Raw genomic sequence first — 17,983 nt, 5'->3', positions numbered from 1 at the left:
GTGCTTCAGCGCCGTTTAATCACTGTGTATGACTGAGGATAAATTAGCTGCCATTCTTACTCCTATTTGTTGTTCTAATGAAGATTTGCATAAATGTAAGAGTAGGGGGTAACTGATACTTGATTCTTTGCTTCAGAGGCCAGGGTGGAAGACTTGCCCATCTTATGTGTTTATGTTTGTGGGAGAATCAATGTTGCCTTTCCATTTGACCCGATCTGCTTCTGGCTGATTTATGGTGAAAAAAGAGTTCAAAGTTGCCTATCAAATCAAGACCCCTGTTGTGTTTCTGCCTTTAGAAAGGGGCAGACTAGTTAGATGAAGAGAGGACTGAGGGATTACAAAATTACTCTCAACTGTTGTAAATATGTTGTCCCAATATGTTGTAAAAAACATATATGCATGTTTCTGCAGCTACTTATGTGTATATATATGTGATATATTTCAATGGCATATGTAACAGTGACACATCTTTCCATCCATCCATCCATCCATCCATCCATCCATCCATCCATCCATCCAATGGTAAGGAACCAATGTTTTTTTAATTATAAAATATCAGAAAAAATCATATTAGGCAATATGATGAAAAGTAAGGACTTGTAAATTTCTACAAGCCTTCTGCTGCTCATCACTAAGATTCACAGTTCACTTTTAAATAAAAGAATATCTAACATGAAACAGGCAATTACCAAGGAAGGCGAAAATGACTCAGCACTTCAAAAATATGTGCCACCAGTGCCTTGTGAGACTGGGATACAAATTAAGAAATTGTGTCAATTCATCAAGAAAGGGGAGAATTTTACCATGAAGCAGAGAAAAAATCCAAAACTACTTCATAATTAAAGAGAAGATTTGAAAATGAAACGTCATAAAATTGGTTTATTTACTGTGGTCAAGACAATGCCTATGGCTGCTAATTGAAAGAGGCTAAATGGAAGAACTTCCCATTTTTGTTATGCTAACTTGTTGTACATGGTAATACGGTATGGATAATTGTTTTCAGTATTCCTCTTACACACTTGATATGCTAAAACTGTTGTTTGTCAGCATTTAGGACAAATCTGTAAGGATTTGAGACTGAGAAGGCATAAGTAGTGAATTTCTAAATTTCACTGCTGGAAACTGTCCAGCTTTCAAGATGACTCCAAGGAGAGTATCTTTATCCCTGTGAGAGAGCCCATATTCACTGCGTGTTTCTCAATCCCTACACGGCTTTGCAGTGGCTATAGCTCTTTACCTGGTCTCTAAGACGCATGAGCAAATATTAATTTGGTTTTTGTACACTTCTGTCATCTTTCTGCGTGACTACCTACAGACACTTTTGCATATTTTTGGCCAAACACTAACAGAAATCAATCTTTCAGAGACATTAGCAGAGAGCATTCAATCCACCTGAAAGAAATGTGCCTAAAATGGTAACACTCTATCACTCTACCTCTCAGCTGAAAGGAACACCACAGGTTTCAATGTTCTATACAGCAACAAACCCACACGAAAATAAAAGTAGTCAATCACATTTTTGCCTGTTCTCACCTTATTTTTAGTTTTGAAATATTTCAATATTCTATTACAGCTTTTGATTCAGCCCCTGATTATGCCAGAATCTCACATTCTGCCCTTTTCAAAGCAATTTTTAGCCCTTTGGGCAAATTAAAAATAATATTGAAATGTGTAATAAAAAACAAATCAGCAACAACCCTCATGACATATAAACAGATCACATAATTTTTCTTCAATGATTCTTTAGTAATTTCTACATATTATGGTTTTCCAAGGCTACAGTCAGAATTATGTGTTGGTAAATAGGGTAAGAGAAAGTGGAAATTACAGATCTAGTGGTCAATGGCATAAAACAAGTCTAAAAGAGCTGAGGGGAGAGGTTAAGTGCTATGCTAGTTAATAAGAATGACAGCTTGCTTTGAATACTCATGCCGACTGTCCAAGATATTGAATAAACCTCATTTAAACTAATTTTCATTATTTGTAGAGTCTGCGTTAGGCATCTATCATTGTCAGTGCTATTAATATTCTTTTCAGAGACCACATTATCAGCATATTTAAATGAAAGCTTTCCTTTTCAATATTTATTAACTCATTAATATTTCTTGGTGGTAATATCCTGGTTGTAATATCCAAATTATGCATACTAAGGTATTTTCTACTGATCAAACTTTCTGAATTAAAAAAAATTTATTCTCCAGTACTACAACTGCACTTGAGCTTCTGAAATTCTGCTTTCTTTTTATACTATTTATATGAACAGCATGTAAAATTTAGATTTTTTGGGGGTTTTTTTCAGTAGGTACCAGTAAACCAGAGCACTGACCAGATATTACTGAGCTGACCAAGTGTGAATGACGAATGAATGAGGATATGAAAGTTAATTCATCTTACCGGGGTTACAGTCTGTGAGGAGGGAGCAGATGGAGAGGAGAACTTTAGAAATGGTTAACGCTGGACTCCAGTTGTCTTTTAAAATGTCCAGGCAGATGACGCCTTGGCTGTTAATGTTACAGTGGTAGATCCTTGTCCGGAACGTTACCTGGAAAGGACAGTGTGTCTCAGTACAACAGCGTTCAAGCCAGCAATTACACAATTATTAAGCAATGGAAAACCCTAAGAACAAAGATTCTGCTTTCCAGGCTGCTACTCTGCTACTGATGGTTAAAGACTGGGCAAGACAAAATAAAGGAAATAAACTCTGCCTCTTGCAGCTGTGGCCTACAATGAAACTGGTTTGTGCTGGCTGGGAATGGGACACATTTCCAGAGCTTCCTCCTGCCTTGGTCTTATCAATCTCATTATTTTGTATACGGCCAAAAAAAAAAAGCAGTTCCAGCCCCTAATCTGGACAATGTTCGTATCTCTGGTCCACAGCTCTTTCACACTTTGAAGAAGTTAGAGCTAAGACAGATTCTTCTACTGCCTTCATCTGTTCATCATTTGACACAATAGATTAAGCTTAAAAAAAACCCAGAGGCATCACAGCAGTGACTGCTGAAAAAATTGAAGTGAAATATTTTTGAGAAAGACTGCTCAAACTTCCAAATTTTAGGTTACATTTTTATCAGTAGAGTTGTTTGCAAACACCTTTGGGTTTTTTTAGTAGTTTATTTTGATGATTTCTGTATCTATTTTATATGGTCTTCCAGATGATCCCATAGGTAACAAACCAAGGAAATTATTTTAGCCCAGAATAATGTCCTCCTTCTTCAAGGTGAAGACACACTTTAAAAGAAGCTCATCTAGGAAAGTTTATTTTTTAGCTCAAAATGAATACTGAGGCTACTGGATAAGAAGGGACAATGTGAAAAAAAACACCTCTTGGAGGTCATCAAGGACTAATTTCTTCATCAGTTCTACCCAAATGACAAGTCACACCCAGACAGTTTCAATTACATGTTCCTAAAATCTAAAATTAAGACACAGAATTTCAGACATCTACCTCACCAGTAACAGCTCTGCCAGGAAAAGGGCTAGGAGGCAGGAGACAACAGCAGGCAAAATGTTCCCTGACTCAGGGGAGCTCTTCACTCCTCTGGGACTGTGCTAATGCAAGCTGGGAGTGCCTACAAACCCACCCCTGCCCTTCCACAGATAAACCCCTGTCTGGAGAGTAATGCAAACTGGTGACAGGCACTCTCCTCTTCTGATTTTCTTCAGTATCAGAGATCTGAGTGGGATTGTCAGGCTGTTCAGCAAGCAGAAGGGAGAATACAAGTGAAATAATATAGTACCTGGTTTATTTCTATGAAAAAATAATTATAGAAATCATTCTCTAGCAAACTGAAAAATTCTGTCCCTTTGGATTAAATCAAGAAGCTTTGACAAAATAACAGAAAGAAAAGATAGTAGATTTATGGTATTAAAGCACTGCATCCAACAAGAAATACTTTTTCTCCTAAGTACTTTTCCACATAGATCTGGAAAAATGCTTTGGAGCCCATTGTCATGCAGCAGTGAGTTCTGCACCAAAGTTCTGTACTAAGCAAGTTCACCAGTTTTTAAATGCTTCTATATTTAAAGGTATTGCTAACTAATTAGATAATTTGACAGTTTGCCACTCTATACCCTACATATTTATAGGTTCCTTCATTTTGCCTGTTGACTTGTGGTTTTACTTATTGTTTTCCAGCCTAAATGCTTCACTTCTGGGACTTCTAGGAGAATTTAAAGTATTTCTGGCACAACGATCTCAATTAATCCAAAGGCTATAGCCAGATGATCTATTTTCTTCCCCTCATTAGAAGCCCAAGCGCATTCAGCATTTGGAGGGAAGGAAGTCTTCTGTGAGATCAAAAAAGCTCTTTATTTAAATAATTATAATTTGGTGATAAAATTAAATGCCTGTCTACAAAGGGAAGCTATTTTGAACAAGGAAGGTTACCGATGCACAAAAGCTATAAACCACCTAACACAAACTGCATGTCAAAAGTGCCCAGAAAGGGAGATGGTGTGGAGGACCATCCTGTGAATTGTAGGTGCTCATTAATTCCCCAGGCAGATTAACTCCAGGAAGTCTTATACTCCAGTTAGAAGTGAATCAGTGGCTGCTCCCTAGCAGGATGTCCCAGGACTCAGTAAAAACACCTGCTTAATTTTAAGTACGGTATGCTAACTTTTCAGTATACTGTTGAAATAAAGCTTATGCTTAAGTATTTTACCTCAACAAAAATGCTTCCCTACACTTCCACAATGAAAAATTTGAGGACTTTATTCAGTGGCATCTAAATATACTGAGTAATAAGATATGTGTGGTCTCACTGAATGTAGGGGAAGCACTGAATTCACTGCACAGATTAAATTATACCCTCTAAAATATTTATGGACAGGTCAGTCTGAGCTTGTAACCTGCTTCAGAGAAGGTCATTGATTTGAGCGTGTATTTTAAGTGTAACTGTTTTCATCCAGCAGAGAGGACAGACACTGCCACACATTCCCCTGCCTCAGCTGCTTCTGAAGCACTGAAGCAAGGACACTGGGAATTTGGCAGGATTCAGAGCCACTGAGATGAATGGAGTTAGTTCACATCTTTCATGAACTGTTCAACACTCCATCGCCATGTCAGGCTACCTGGAGGATAATTGTATGTGAGGCTACACCTGTTTGCAGTTGGAAGGCTGTTTTTAGAAAATGCTTTGACCTGAAATATAGCATTTTTTCACTATGAGTACCTATTCTCACTGTGAGATTGAGAAAGGCAAGATAAGGACTGCTGCTTACTGCTGACAATGTCACCAACTCGCCAAATATGCCAGTGCACTTTAAAATGCAGGCAGGCAGGCATTTAAATATTTAAATAATCAACATATTAGTTGCTTTACAATGACAATATGTTATATTTTATTAATTAATTTTAATACTGAAAAATCAATTCAATTAATTAATGAAAAGAATCACAATGTTCAGCATTGCAGAAGAAGCTGTATTAATGACAGCCTTAATACACTGGAAGCTGTGGCCTGAAGGTGGCAGGTAACAGAGTTCTCACCCCGAGGCAGCAGAGTACAAATGGGATTGCCTCAAATTGCTGATAATGTGGGAAATGCTGAGATGTAACTTTCTGCATGTTGTGCTTACCATACCTACATTTTAAGGTTATGCAGGGTCCTCCTATTCTATGTGTAGAGAGAAACCATGTGTTAATACCTTTCCAGGGGAACTGCATTTTCTTTATTATGGTCATATTTTTACCTTTGATGTCACTTAAATGTTTCCTTTAAATGCTGGACTCTAATTCCATTTATCCCTTAATGAAAACACCTAAACAACCCCATGCAGGGTCTTTAAGGAGTGTGTGGGTGTGCAGGCAAAGTCACCTTCAGACAATTAAATGGTAGAGGAGAAATTGATGGGTTTTCTTGATCATAAGTGTTCCCTATGGATTTATTCTCTTTCATTCTGGAATTTAAAAAGCATACCTAATTTTTGTTGAATAAAAGTATAGGTCAGGAAAATGCAAATTACGGAAAAAAACCATTAGGGAAAAATGGGACTACCTTCTGAAAACTGTGAGCACTACAAACAAACTTCCAAAAGGTGATGATAAGGAATTTATTTTCAATCAAATTTTATTCAATGAGTGTTGGAAGTAAACAATAATAAACTCATCTGTCATCTACTGGTGAATGCCAAACATGCAAAGCTATGTCTGGCTGTTTATTGAGTAAGTTCTAGGACTGAGAAAAGACTGTTTATGAAACTTGGGAAGAGGAAACTAAGATGGATTTCAGTTGAGTGATTGGAGGCAACTAGTTGAGGGCACGATAAGTAATTTCTGGATCTCAGAGTGATTTTGAACACCAGTTTTCCAGCATGATGTAGTCTTACAATAACTTACTATCTCTCTTTTGCATGGAGATCTAAACAGAACAACACTATGGTGCCTGGTACACCATCTCACCCACTTTCAGATGCCACTGAATTCAGTTGCAATCTTCCCCAAAAACATATTAGGAGGAAGAAATGATTCCCTGCTTTTACAAATTACATGCAAGGGCTTACAGAGTGCCCTCAGGATTTGCTTTCATCAACCTGTTTGGGTTCAAACCCTCACCTCCTGCTTATCAGTCACTGGAGCCTGGTGACTGTGTAGGGAGAGAGGAAAAATTCCCAGAGCCAGCTGGAAAATAAACAAAAACAACCTCCTTTTGCTCAGCTAACACTGGAAGCGGAGTTGAGATCTCAGGGCTCTCATTCCCATGATTTTGGGAAGTTCCTTTCAAGAACTTTCATTTCTTACAAGGATGGAATCCTGAATGCCTGCTTGAGATCAAATTTCTGTCTTCCTCAAATATTCCCCAGGAGTTCTGCTTTAATAAAACTGCAGTGGCACTACCTGAAGTGGAAGAAGTTGTACTGCATACAAAAAAGGTTATATATATATATCTATATTGAAAAAATACGATGCCATTTATGATGATGTTCATAGAGCTCAGGAGAGAGTAAGTTGTTCCCATCTCAGTTTCTCAGACTTCATGAGCAATACATTTGTCCACTCAGAGAAAATAAAAACAAGATTGGGCCTACACTCTTCAGTTATATGAGAAAAATAAAACAATTTCTAAATGAAAAGTGTACATAGCTCCAAATGAGACAATTTTCATGCAATAATCTTTATATTAATTAGCACCCTTTAATTTCTTACAGAGTGCACTTCATTTATCTATGAGCACTGAGGCTGCCTTTCTAAGACAGGATGGACTATTTCCAGTTTGTTAGTACATATTTGTATAATGCACATGAACAATTGTTGAGATACTTAATGATTTATCACAAAAGAGTGTGCAAAAAATGACTGGCCATATGATGCTCATGATTTAGGAGTACATTTTAAGTTTACAGCAAGAAATGAACTTCATCTAGCTCTCAAAACGCTTGATTATTTATAATTTTACTTGGTAAAAAACAGATACAATTTATTTTATTGAAGGAAAATATATGGTATCTGCATTAGCAGGAAATAATAAACTGTAATTATGTTTGCTTGACCTACAGAGAAGTCTGATATGCAAACTGTGCTGTGCTTCTTTGGTGAAATGCACCATGCAAGAGATCAGTAGCCAAAAGTGGTAAAAATTTAAATGGATATAATAGCATCCACATGAGTTCACCTTTAATATTACTGAAAATGAATCAGTATGCAATGTGAGTAATTATTCATTATATTCATTGTAATTATGAAGCTGAGTAACTACTCACACTGTCTCATTGAACAGTTTTGCAGGGGAAAAAAACATTGAATAAGCAGAGCAGCACTAAGCATCTATATTATATAAATGCACTCATTTTGCACACAGATTTAACAGCAGGAAAAGTAGAAAGGGACCTTAATAATCTTTGATGCGTCCAAGAGAGAAAAAAAAGTCCTAAACAGTACATAGTTTTCTGAAAACAAAGGAAGACAAGGAAAGGACAAGGGAAATGGATTACTGTTTGGGTTAGGGATGTTCAGAATAGAAACAAGATGGTAATATGCCAAGCATCAAAAGCTTTCTCTGACAAAGTCACTATGAATTTTTATAAAATGATTTTCATGTAATCAGCATAATCTTCTTACAATTAGTAGTTCCTTATGGGAAGTCAGCAAAAAAAGATTCTTTTTTATAAGAGAGCTTTTAGAAGAGAGGTTTTTTTAAGATTTACTGGCCATTTAACTTTTATATAATAAAACCTCCCTTTTGAAGTTCAAAGCATTCAGGCTGTACTGTCCTACGTGTACACCTCTCTCAGTTCACCACAGTGCTCCTGCAAGGTGCTCCAGGCACGAGACTTTATTCCTAGACTTTATTCTAGGAAACAGCAGCCTCTTCTTCCTCACCCAATTCCAACAGCCTTTGGGTATTTAGGTACTCCATACATGAGAAGCCCTAGGCAGACTGACTTCAAAACTAGTAGTTTTTTGCCCTGATCAGTCCATCTGCTCTCATTTTATAGTAATGATGTCCATAAAATTCTTTCTCTCACATCTGTATATATTTATCTGTGTGTGTGTAAAAGAGGAGAAGAAACAACACCGACATATTATGTATTTTTAGATCACATGGATTTTATGCAGTAGTAAAACATGCTTGATACAGCAGAATTATGTAGCTTCTGAAATTTCCAACAAATTGTCTTCTGAAAATATATTTGACAAGCAATATGAAAACCAATACTGTGAGGCAGAAGATATTCCCCACACAACGCCTCTACAGGCCTTCTTAAAGAGTTTCGTGTACTGGGTATTCACAGGAAATTGGAAGAAATTATAAACCAACTAAATCTTGGTAAGGAAAACAGGAGGAGTTTAGTTAGATAGAGCTGTTTGCATCAAGATTACATAAATCAATAGAAACTACTGGTATAAATTAGTGTATTGTAAACAAAGTGAATAACAAGGCTATTCATTAGAAGAATCATTGGCAATTCAATTTGACAATTACTAGAAGAATTATCAGATAAATGAACTGAAAGGAAATCTCAGGGATTTCCATGGTGTTGCCTTATCAAATACATATTTTGCAGTTAATCACAATAAAACGTAGTAATTGATTCTCTCCTCAGTCTATCACATTTCTGCTCACATCTATGTCCTCCACTTTAAAACTCTCATTCTGTCATTTTGAGAGACATTACACTTTCTTAAGCAGCCAGCTGGGTTTGAGCTGTCCAGAGCCCTGTACCACTGCACGCTGGTTCAGCACCACCTGAAGACATGACAGACTCACAGAACGGTTTGGCTTGGAAGGGACCTTGAAGATCATCCAGTGTCACCCCTCGCGCCATGGGCAGGGATACATCCCCCCTTGACCAGGTTGCTCAAAGTTCTATCCAAACTGGTCTTCAACACTTTCAGGGCTGAAAGAATATCTCAGGGATGTGACCTGTGGAACAAACTGTTTCACTGCAGGTGGTGCAAGCATGGGAACTGCACTCTGCAGCTCACGCTCCTGGAAAGAGCTGCTCCGAGGAGGGGAGGATTGGGCCTGATCCTGCTGCCTCTGACAATGGCCAGCTGGTGGTAGGTTGTCCATTTCTCCCTCTCAAAGACTGCCCCGCATCTGATTTCTGCCTGCAAACACCCAAAGACTTCACTTGCTGGTAAAACCTGCCAACTCCACTTATCGTCATGGATGAAGGATTCCCGGGCTGCTCTCAGCAAGAAGATGCAAATAGAAAGGCAGAGTGAGGAGAACAAGGGAGCGCGGAGGCACGGCGAAGGGGCTGCGGGAAGCAGCGCTGTGGGAACGCGCCGGGTGAGGCACCGCCACTCCATTGGGAGGAGGAGGATGGGGAGGGCAGGAGGCAGCTGAAAAAAGCTGTGAGCAGCACAGCACGGCACTGAGAGCTAATAGGATGTGACAGAGGCTATGAGAGAAGTATGACGAGGCAAATGAATGTAAAGGATAAGGTTGACAGGAGACCACTGCGTCGAAGGCTACCCTTATGACGGCAATATCTGGCAGAGGGGGGCTGGAGGAGGCAGACTGAAGCCCTGCCTGCATCAGGGTTGCAGAGATGGCAAAAATGGGTCAGTCAAATGGGTGTAGTTAGGGAGTTTTAGAGTTTCAAGTGTAAATTGTGTTAGCAGTGATAAACGCAATTTTTAAAGTGCATGTCTGCCTAGTAAGGTTCATTTTAACAATGTAGGTTAGAAATACCAAGGAATGTTTATTTTTTTGCATCTACTATTGTAAGCACTGTTTTGTTATTGCACTGCAGATAAAAGTGTTCTTAACAGCTAATCACATATAAAACAAATATGAATATGTAGAGTAGAAGCCAGGAAGAAAAAGAATTGCCCCTCAGACATGAGGCTGAACTTACATAATAGGTCGAAAGTGTCTACCACAGAAGAATTCCACAAAAGGATATTTAGTGCATTGAGACTAGTGCTATATTACAATTATGTATTAAAACACCTGAAGAGATGTTTAATATTGCCATGAAGATCAGAGTCTATAGACATTGTGCATTATATTTAAAAAGGAAAAGGGCCTCCCTTGTAGTCCAACAGCTGATTTAAACTATCTAGGCTTTCAAGTGCTGAGAATAGTTTTTCAGTTAGTCATTAGGCATAGGAGACTTACATAGGAGACTTGCATAGGACTTAACAGAAAACAGAGCTTTCTGTTATTTTAATTTCGATTTAGAGCTGATTTAGCATATTGCAGCTTTCAAGTCCTATGAACCATTTTCCAGTCAGCTGAGATTAAAGTCCCTAGCAAGATTAATTGTAGAATTGGGATTAAGAGATTCTATAAATCACCCAAATTCAAAAATACAGCTAGCAGAATACTAGGATAATGATAGATACATCCCTATTGTATCAGCCACAGCTAAATTGAATTGACACTGTAATAGACTGAATGTAGTCAAATATGAGAGTAGAAGTTATTAATAAAGATTATTCGTGAGGAAAATGTAGACTCCACTAAAGTGACAATTCCTGGGAGGAAAGTTCTCCTGAAGAGCATTCATTTTTCTACAAACACCTGTACAAAAGACTGGTATGGTTTCCTGATTTGTCAAAGCTTCCTCCTCCAGAGGGACAGTACGCAGGATAATGAAATTATTGCCTTTCCTTCAGTCGTGTAGTGTACCCAAAGCTGCAGTGTTTGTAAATGGCTAAATTTTAAAGGTTCTCGGATAAAACCTTGCATACTTGGGGAATTCACTGATTTCTTATGTGGACTGAGGACAGAAATTGAGGTGAAATTCTTCCTGTCAGACCAGCCTGACTAAAAGATGTGATATCCCCCACTCAAATACACATGGACATATAATCATACATGTACTCCCACAGATCTACACATACGTCCTCCCACAAGAGATATTTATGCATGGCTAGATCCCATTGAATACCCCAAAGAAGGAGCTCTGGGGTATTGAAGGGGATAGAGAGAGAGAGAGAGAGAGAGAGAGAGAGAGAGAGAGAGACCTTTCCTCTGTTAAAGCCAAGGGGTGAACTGTCTGAATCCATTAAGGATGAAAGGAAGATAGTTAGCAGGAAAAAGAAATCTCAAAAGTATTTCTAGAAAAAGTTGAGGGGGTCATTAAGCCACTGAAAAAATGTAAGGTTATTTCCTTGGCAGGTCATCTAAGCATTTGTATTCATTTCTGCTCTGAACAGGGCACAGCTTTGTCTATTTTTCAGTTCCTTATGCTACGAGGGATGTGCTGTATTTTTGGGCTGAAGTGAAACCTCACATTGTGACCGAAATTGAAGGCTCAGCAGCATCTGGCCTTAAGCAGAAAGTGAGCTCATCACCACATCTACGCCTCACTTTGTGTGTTCTATACCTTCCTTCTGTCTGGCATCTCCTAAAACCAACGTGACACTGAGGACGCAGCCGAGAGGAGAACGGTGATTGTGCAGCCCGCCTGCTTTCTTGCTGACTCAGCCAACGAGGTGCTCAGCTCATTTCTGCAATGCTACAGCAGCTTCCTCACAGTGGAGGCAAGGAAATACTTTTCATTGATTAGAGCCTCCCAGAAAGCCAAAGCTAATTTGTTAGATCTCAGATGAGCTGTTCTAAGGATCTTGTTTTCTCGTTGTAGAGCTAAATCAGAGTCAGGCTGGGCTGGCCCTCCATCACTCCTACCAAGCTGCATTGGTCACACAGGGGTAAACTTTTTTTGGGAAGAACAACTCCCTCCTCTGCATGAGTGTGCTGCAGTTGTGAGTGAAGCCAAATGCCACTGATTTATAAGGAAAGCAGAGCTGAAAAAGTCAGTGACCTCTGGCTCAAAAAATTTGGAGTCCAGTTTCAAGGCATGTGACAAAGCTGAAACAGTGAAACAGACTGACTTCAAAGGGGAAGAAACTAATAGTGTGAGAGCAAATTATACTCCAACTTACCTCATGGTTTATTCTGTGATGGTAAATTTGATTATATGATTATGGTTTAACTTTGGAAAAACACTGACAGGCAAGGACAGACAAAATGAAAACTATGGATCCATAGGGGAAAGACTTGTTGGTGGACAGTGACGTGTTGCTATACAAAACCCGAAATGTGAACTGGATCACACAGGAGAATTAATGTGGAAAATGGAGATAAAACTTGAAAATCTGAAGAATGTTGGATGATACAAAGGTGCAAAAACTGAAAAAAATACCTAAAAGTGAAAATTTGGATAGATACTTTTTCTTTGTTAAACAAAACCTGAATGAAAGAGTGATCCACTTTCTTTGATGTGAGAAAGGGAAAGTAGAGAAGCAGATAACTATCTAGAAGAACAAATGAAAATTGCCTTGCACATTTGTTAAAAAGAAAAACCAAAATATGGAACATCTTTACTTGTACAAATGTGGACTCTGTTGTTTATTTAATTAATGTTTTCCAACATGGAACAGGGTGCCCAGCGATCAGAACAGGCATCAACAGTGTTTACAGAAGCAATCTGGATCCCTCAAAAAATATCAAGAACTTTGTATAATACAAATTGAACAGTGTTTACATCACAAATGTATTTTAATGATGGTAATAAAAGACACATATTCAAAATCAATTTGCAATGCATTTTTCTTACTTCAAAAATTATTTTACCCTCCTCAAGATCCATGTGTGACATACACATGCATGGATGTGATAATGGAGTGCACAGCATCTGAGAAGAGATAAGAAAAAGGGATCTTTCTGCAGATTTTAACACACAGGATTAGGCCCCTTAACAGTGAATATGTTATGTGACATGGGAATTTGCCTTTGGTACTCCAGGCAGGGTCAAGTAATTGCATCTGGGAAGTACAGTTTCTGTTTCTTCCCAGGTTTTTTGTGGTCACATTTTTGGAAGATCAATTTTGACAGTACTTGTTTAAATATTTCCTTCCTTCATAGAGAATGAGGGACGAAAATGGTCCACAGAAATCTCAGGAGTAATTTATGAATTAAATCATAGTGAAAAATGTGAATTAGACCCTTTCTGCTATGTTCTTACAGGGCGGTAATCTTGCCAACACTCAGGATACATTTTATGTCTTTCTCAGTACGTTTTACAGACTTGTACTTTATCCCTAGGTTTTTTTAAGACGATAGAGCCATAAGGAGTTAGAAAAAAAAAATAGAATACAACTACAAATAAATCGAAAATAATCTGTGCCCATAACCCTATAATCCATGATTCTGAGAATAGCACAAAATATCACAAATCTTGTGGAGAGTAGAAGAGATGCCAGCACACATGCAGCACTGTACCACGAGGCCATGTGTTACATTGCATGTACTCATTACCCTTCTTTTGCTAGAGATCAGCTTGGGGAGAACATATTTAACTACCCTTTCCCAGCAGTGCTGACAGGCAGCTACCTTATTTTAAGCAGTGATCGTCCCATGCTGCTTAATTAAAGGGATTTCCCTAACTATTTCACCTATGAATGAGTTTCATAAGGGCTGGAAAGCAGGTGTAATGACATAGCAACAGTTTGAGAGGTCATACAGCAGGACTGAAAAGAAGGGTCATTTAGAAGTGGCTTTTAGTGTGGCATTTAGAAGGGTCATTTAGAACTGTGGCTGAAGTGAATAGACCAAGAGTCCATGTGTTCAACACATGCTTATGACACAGCTACATCTGACATTAGTCCCCTGTGCACACACACCCATTACTTTCTTACAGATGACAATTCCCCTCAACATAAAACTGGTTGTTTACTAAGACAATATGGCATCATCAATTCTCTTACCCTTTATCAAGCAGTACATTTTCATATGATTTATATGCACACATTTCTTATAGTGACAACTGGCATCGAGATAAAGGCAGACAATCAAATCTATTACGAAGCAGGACAAGAACCACCCCTTTGCTTGACATTTCATTAATAAGCAATGCACAGCTGCATTACTCATGTCTCAAAATAACACAGTTGCTGAGCACAACTGAGTGCAGATTGAAAAAGGCTTTACCTTGTGGTGAAATAGCAAACTGGACCTTCAACTTCTATTTTAAAAGGGTGTCTGTTGAATACACTGCCTCAAGACTCAACAGATTCAAAAGAGAGAATGACAAAAGACCTCCCTGTAACTTGTCTTTCAGAGCTAGTTCTTATGTATTAGCTCTCTGAGAGAACTTCAAGCTCTATTTTATACGCCATAAAGCCATTTTATTCCCTAAAACTTATAATTTTAACTTCTTGGAGGGACTGAACGTAACCCTTGCATGGCAGCTAGCACAAACAGAATAAGCCCAAGAAAAAAGTAAATAAATTGGGCTTGTTAAAACAGGCTTTATCCAGACAGTGGGCTAGACTGGGAGGAGGTAGGAAAAACAGGATGGGGGAAGAACAGAACAGGACTGACCCCAGCTCAGCTTGCCCAGAGCTTTAACAAACTGAAGGAGACATCATAAAGTTTCAATTTCTTTCTTCACCATGTAACAACAGCTGCCTAAATCTGAAACTGCGCAGTCAGAAAGGTGTACAACTCCTCTAAGACCTCTCAGTGACATCAAGGCTTCTCTAAACTGGAACACTAAAAGTGGGAAACAAAGTTAGACCATCTCTAATACCGCTATACTCACCCATCTTTACGTTACTGGGAAAGTTCCATTTTCAAAATGACAAGTGCTTTGCATTCACATCTCTCATTTGTTTTACAAAACCTTTCCTGGTAATATCAATGTTATCTACTACAGTGAACATTACTACCATGGTATTAAAATTCTATGTATAGACACTTATACTTCAATAAGCTACTCAAAGCTCAAAGTAATCAAACAGGAACTGGCTTCTCTCTCTTTTAATGCAATACCCTTCTATTATAGACCAACATGGCACACCCATCCTTTCATAAATGTGTCAGAAACAAGGTAAATATTTTTGATCTCACAGCTCCTTCCACAGGGGTCTTCCAGACACACTCTCCAGAGTGGCAAGGTGAATGAACAGTGCACCTCTTTTTACTTTGTTTCATGGAAGACAGCCCCATCAATTTATTTGATTCTTTTAACAACTCTGTGGGATAAATTTTCCTGGTTTCTGTTCCTACTATCAAACATATGTGTTAAGATTTGAGCTCTGTCTTCCAGATAAGGACTTCCAAGCATCTTGTATCTGACACTGGTAATTCCTTCTCTCTGTAGGCCAGAGGACACATTTTAGGAGGATGTTTGCCTTTTTTATAAATACATTATGCAGGTGGTTTGCAATAATCCTGTGATCAAGCAATGAAGTCCCATTCTGAGATCCTCCTCAGCAATGATTACCTCTGGTTAGAAATGACGCTCTGTATTGCCACATTCCACCCTTTTTTTTTTTTTTTTTGCAGTCTTCCTAACCACTAGATTTTTCATGTTTGACATTTCAAGTTAATCATGGTAATGATCTGTCACCTTTATGTTATTGATACAGTTCTCTGTTTCTGGCTGGTATCATTGCAGACAGAATTATAAAAATAATTCCTAACGATTTCTCTAGATCTCTGTCAATCCAGTTTCTGGACTTTGGTGGCATATTTCCACATTCTTCCAGAAAACTGATGTAAAGCAATTACTTATAATATCTTGCACCTGCAGATACTATATGGGGTAGTGAAATAGATGCACACTTTTGTTCAGACAGCTATATAAGCCTGGTGAATTATATGGGCTAACAGGAAAGATTAAGTATCTTCAGCTACTTCTAAAGGGTGCAACTCAAATATAAGCACTTTCATATTAGAAAGAAATCCAAATTAAAAAAAATAGCTACTGGAAATTATGCAACTTTTTTTTAAATAAATCCATATGCATTCAGCTACACTGGCAGCATGCAAGCAAACTGTAGCCAGTTATTTAAATTCTTTCTATCAAAAGAGTCAAGTTTAAAAATTCATTACTGCTTTGAAAGTTTTATATTTCATCCTATAATGACATATCAACATACACATTAAAAAATAACAGCAGGAGAAGACTCCTATCAGACTTTGAATATCCTTCTACTAACCTTGGGTGGTTTAAAAGGATAGTCCGGTGAAAAGGTTATGTCAAGGAAGAAAACTCCACCTTCATATACAGACCCTGGAGGACCCAGTATAGTTGACCTCCATTCATAAATGTTGTCTCCTTTGGGTCCAGCACTAAAATAGAAAACAAAAATATAATAACCACATACAATCAAGGATATACTGCATCAGTTATACTCTACCAGTAGTACTGTTGGTTTTGCTGTAACACCAGAAACTAAAATTGTGTATCACATTCATTAAGATAGATAGAACATGCATCTGATGTCCTAAGCTCTGTCAGAGGACTGATATATTCAGCCAGGAAGAAGCATTAAAATCACATCATAAATTATTCAAATAAGCACAGAAAATTTCCCAAATGTCTTATCTCAAATATTTTAGTGGGCAGATGTGAAGTATTTACAGCGCAAGGATATAGAGACTTTGCTGAGATGTCTTGTCACTGTCTTGCTTCACAAGCCATCCTATTTTCACCTACCTCCTCATCCACCTACCTCCTCAGTCAGTAGCAGCGTAATTACACACATTACACAGCACAGACTGTACTAAAGACTGAGCAGGGTACAACCAACCTTGCAGCTGCACGTGTTCCTAATCTAAGGTCTCTACCTAACCTAAGTCACTACCACAGAAGGCTTCTTTGCTCTGCAATCATTGTCCTATCTTAAAAATGATAAAACCAGGAAGTGGGTTATGTTAATTATGTTAAATACAACAGGAAGTGTTGGATAATGTTAATTCAAAGTCCTTGGCTTAAAACACAGTACTGAAATAATATTCAAAATGTACAAAACGTAATCCTGGATGAAACAAGAAAAATCTCTCACCCGTATGGTGAATTCCTGAAAAAAGATGAAATAAAATACTAACTAATAAAAGTTCTTGGGCATGATTCTTCTAAAACCCAACACAGCCTCCTTCCATACAACATAATGCCTGTCCATACAAATACGTATTTTACTCAGGATGACCTCTTAAAGCATATGAAGACTTCTTTTCCATTCACAGACTGCTGATTACAGGATGCAAATTTTAATTAGGATCAACTGGAATGGTAACATCCAGATATATGATTCATATTTTTTAGAGGAAGGCAGTGCTGGTAGATATCTCAAAAAAAGTATGTGGTATTGTCTTAAGGCATTTCTTGTGAAACAATTCTTGTTATGTTTGCAGTGAAGGTTTCTGCAGCGTACAGGGGTTTGTGGAATCACTCAGTGTGTAGAACAGCTGAAAGCTCTTGGCTATGCTCCATGCCTCACAATGTACCCAAGGTATACAATTATTATACGACATCATGTCACGTTCACTGCTCAACTATTCGTTTTGTTCACTAGAAGTTAATAAAACCTGCTTTCACCTGCAATTCCTTGGGCTCCCTTCATTAAAACTCCTGACTGCACGATTCCCTGAATACAGCTACACGACTCAGTCCTGTGCAGAGCACTTCATTAGTCATGGTACCTACATCCATTTTCTATAATAGCTGTTAATGCTTCTTGGCTTTCTAAACTACCTTGCTTTCTCAACAATAATGGGTTACAGAGACTATAACA

At 38.2% G+C, this 17,983-nt stretch overlaps 1 protein-coding gene across 2 annotated transcripts in view; it reads right to left on the bottom strand.

The window, feature by feature from the left end:
• Positions 1 to 17,983, bottom strand: part of LOC121339575 (ubiquitin-conjugating enzyme E2 E2) — a 201,384-nt gene that overhangs the window by 20,405 nt on the left and 162,996 nt on the right. For both annotated transcript variants that reach the window (XM_041411464.1, XM_041411465.1), the window contains exons 4-5: positions 16,406 to 16,538; positions 2,395 to 2,542 (exon numbers count right to left, since the gene is read on the bottom strand). In XM_041411464.1, coding sequence (XP_041267398.1) covers positions 2,395 to 2,542; positions 16,406 to 16,538 — 281 coding nt within the window. The remainder of the gene's footprint in view (positions 1 to 2,394; positions 2,543 to 16,405; positions 16,539 to 17,983) is intronic.

The sequence above is a fragment of the Onychostruthus taczanowskii genome, unplaced genomic scaffold (assembly GCF_017590055.1).
Source record: "Onychostruthus taczanowskii isolate IOZ18803 unplaced genomic scaffold, ASM1759005v1 scaffold36, whole genome shotgun sequence".
NCBI lineage: Eukaryota > Metazoa > Chordata > Aves > Passeriformes > Passeridae > Onychostruthus > Onychostruthus taczanowskii.
Note: the sequence above shows the minus strand (reverse complement) of the source record. Positions and strands in the feature narration are given on the sequence as shown.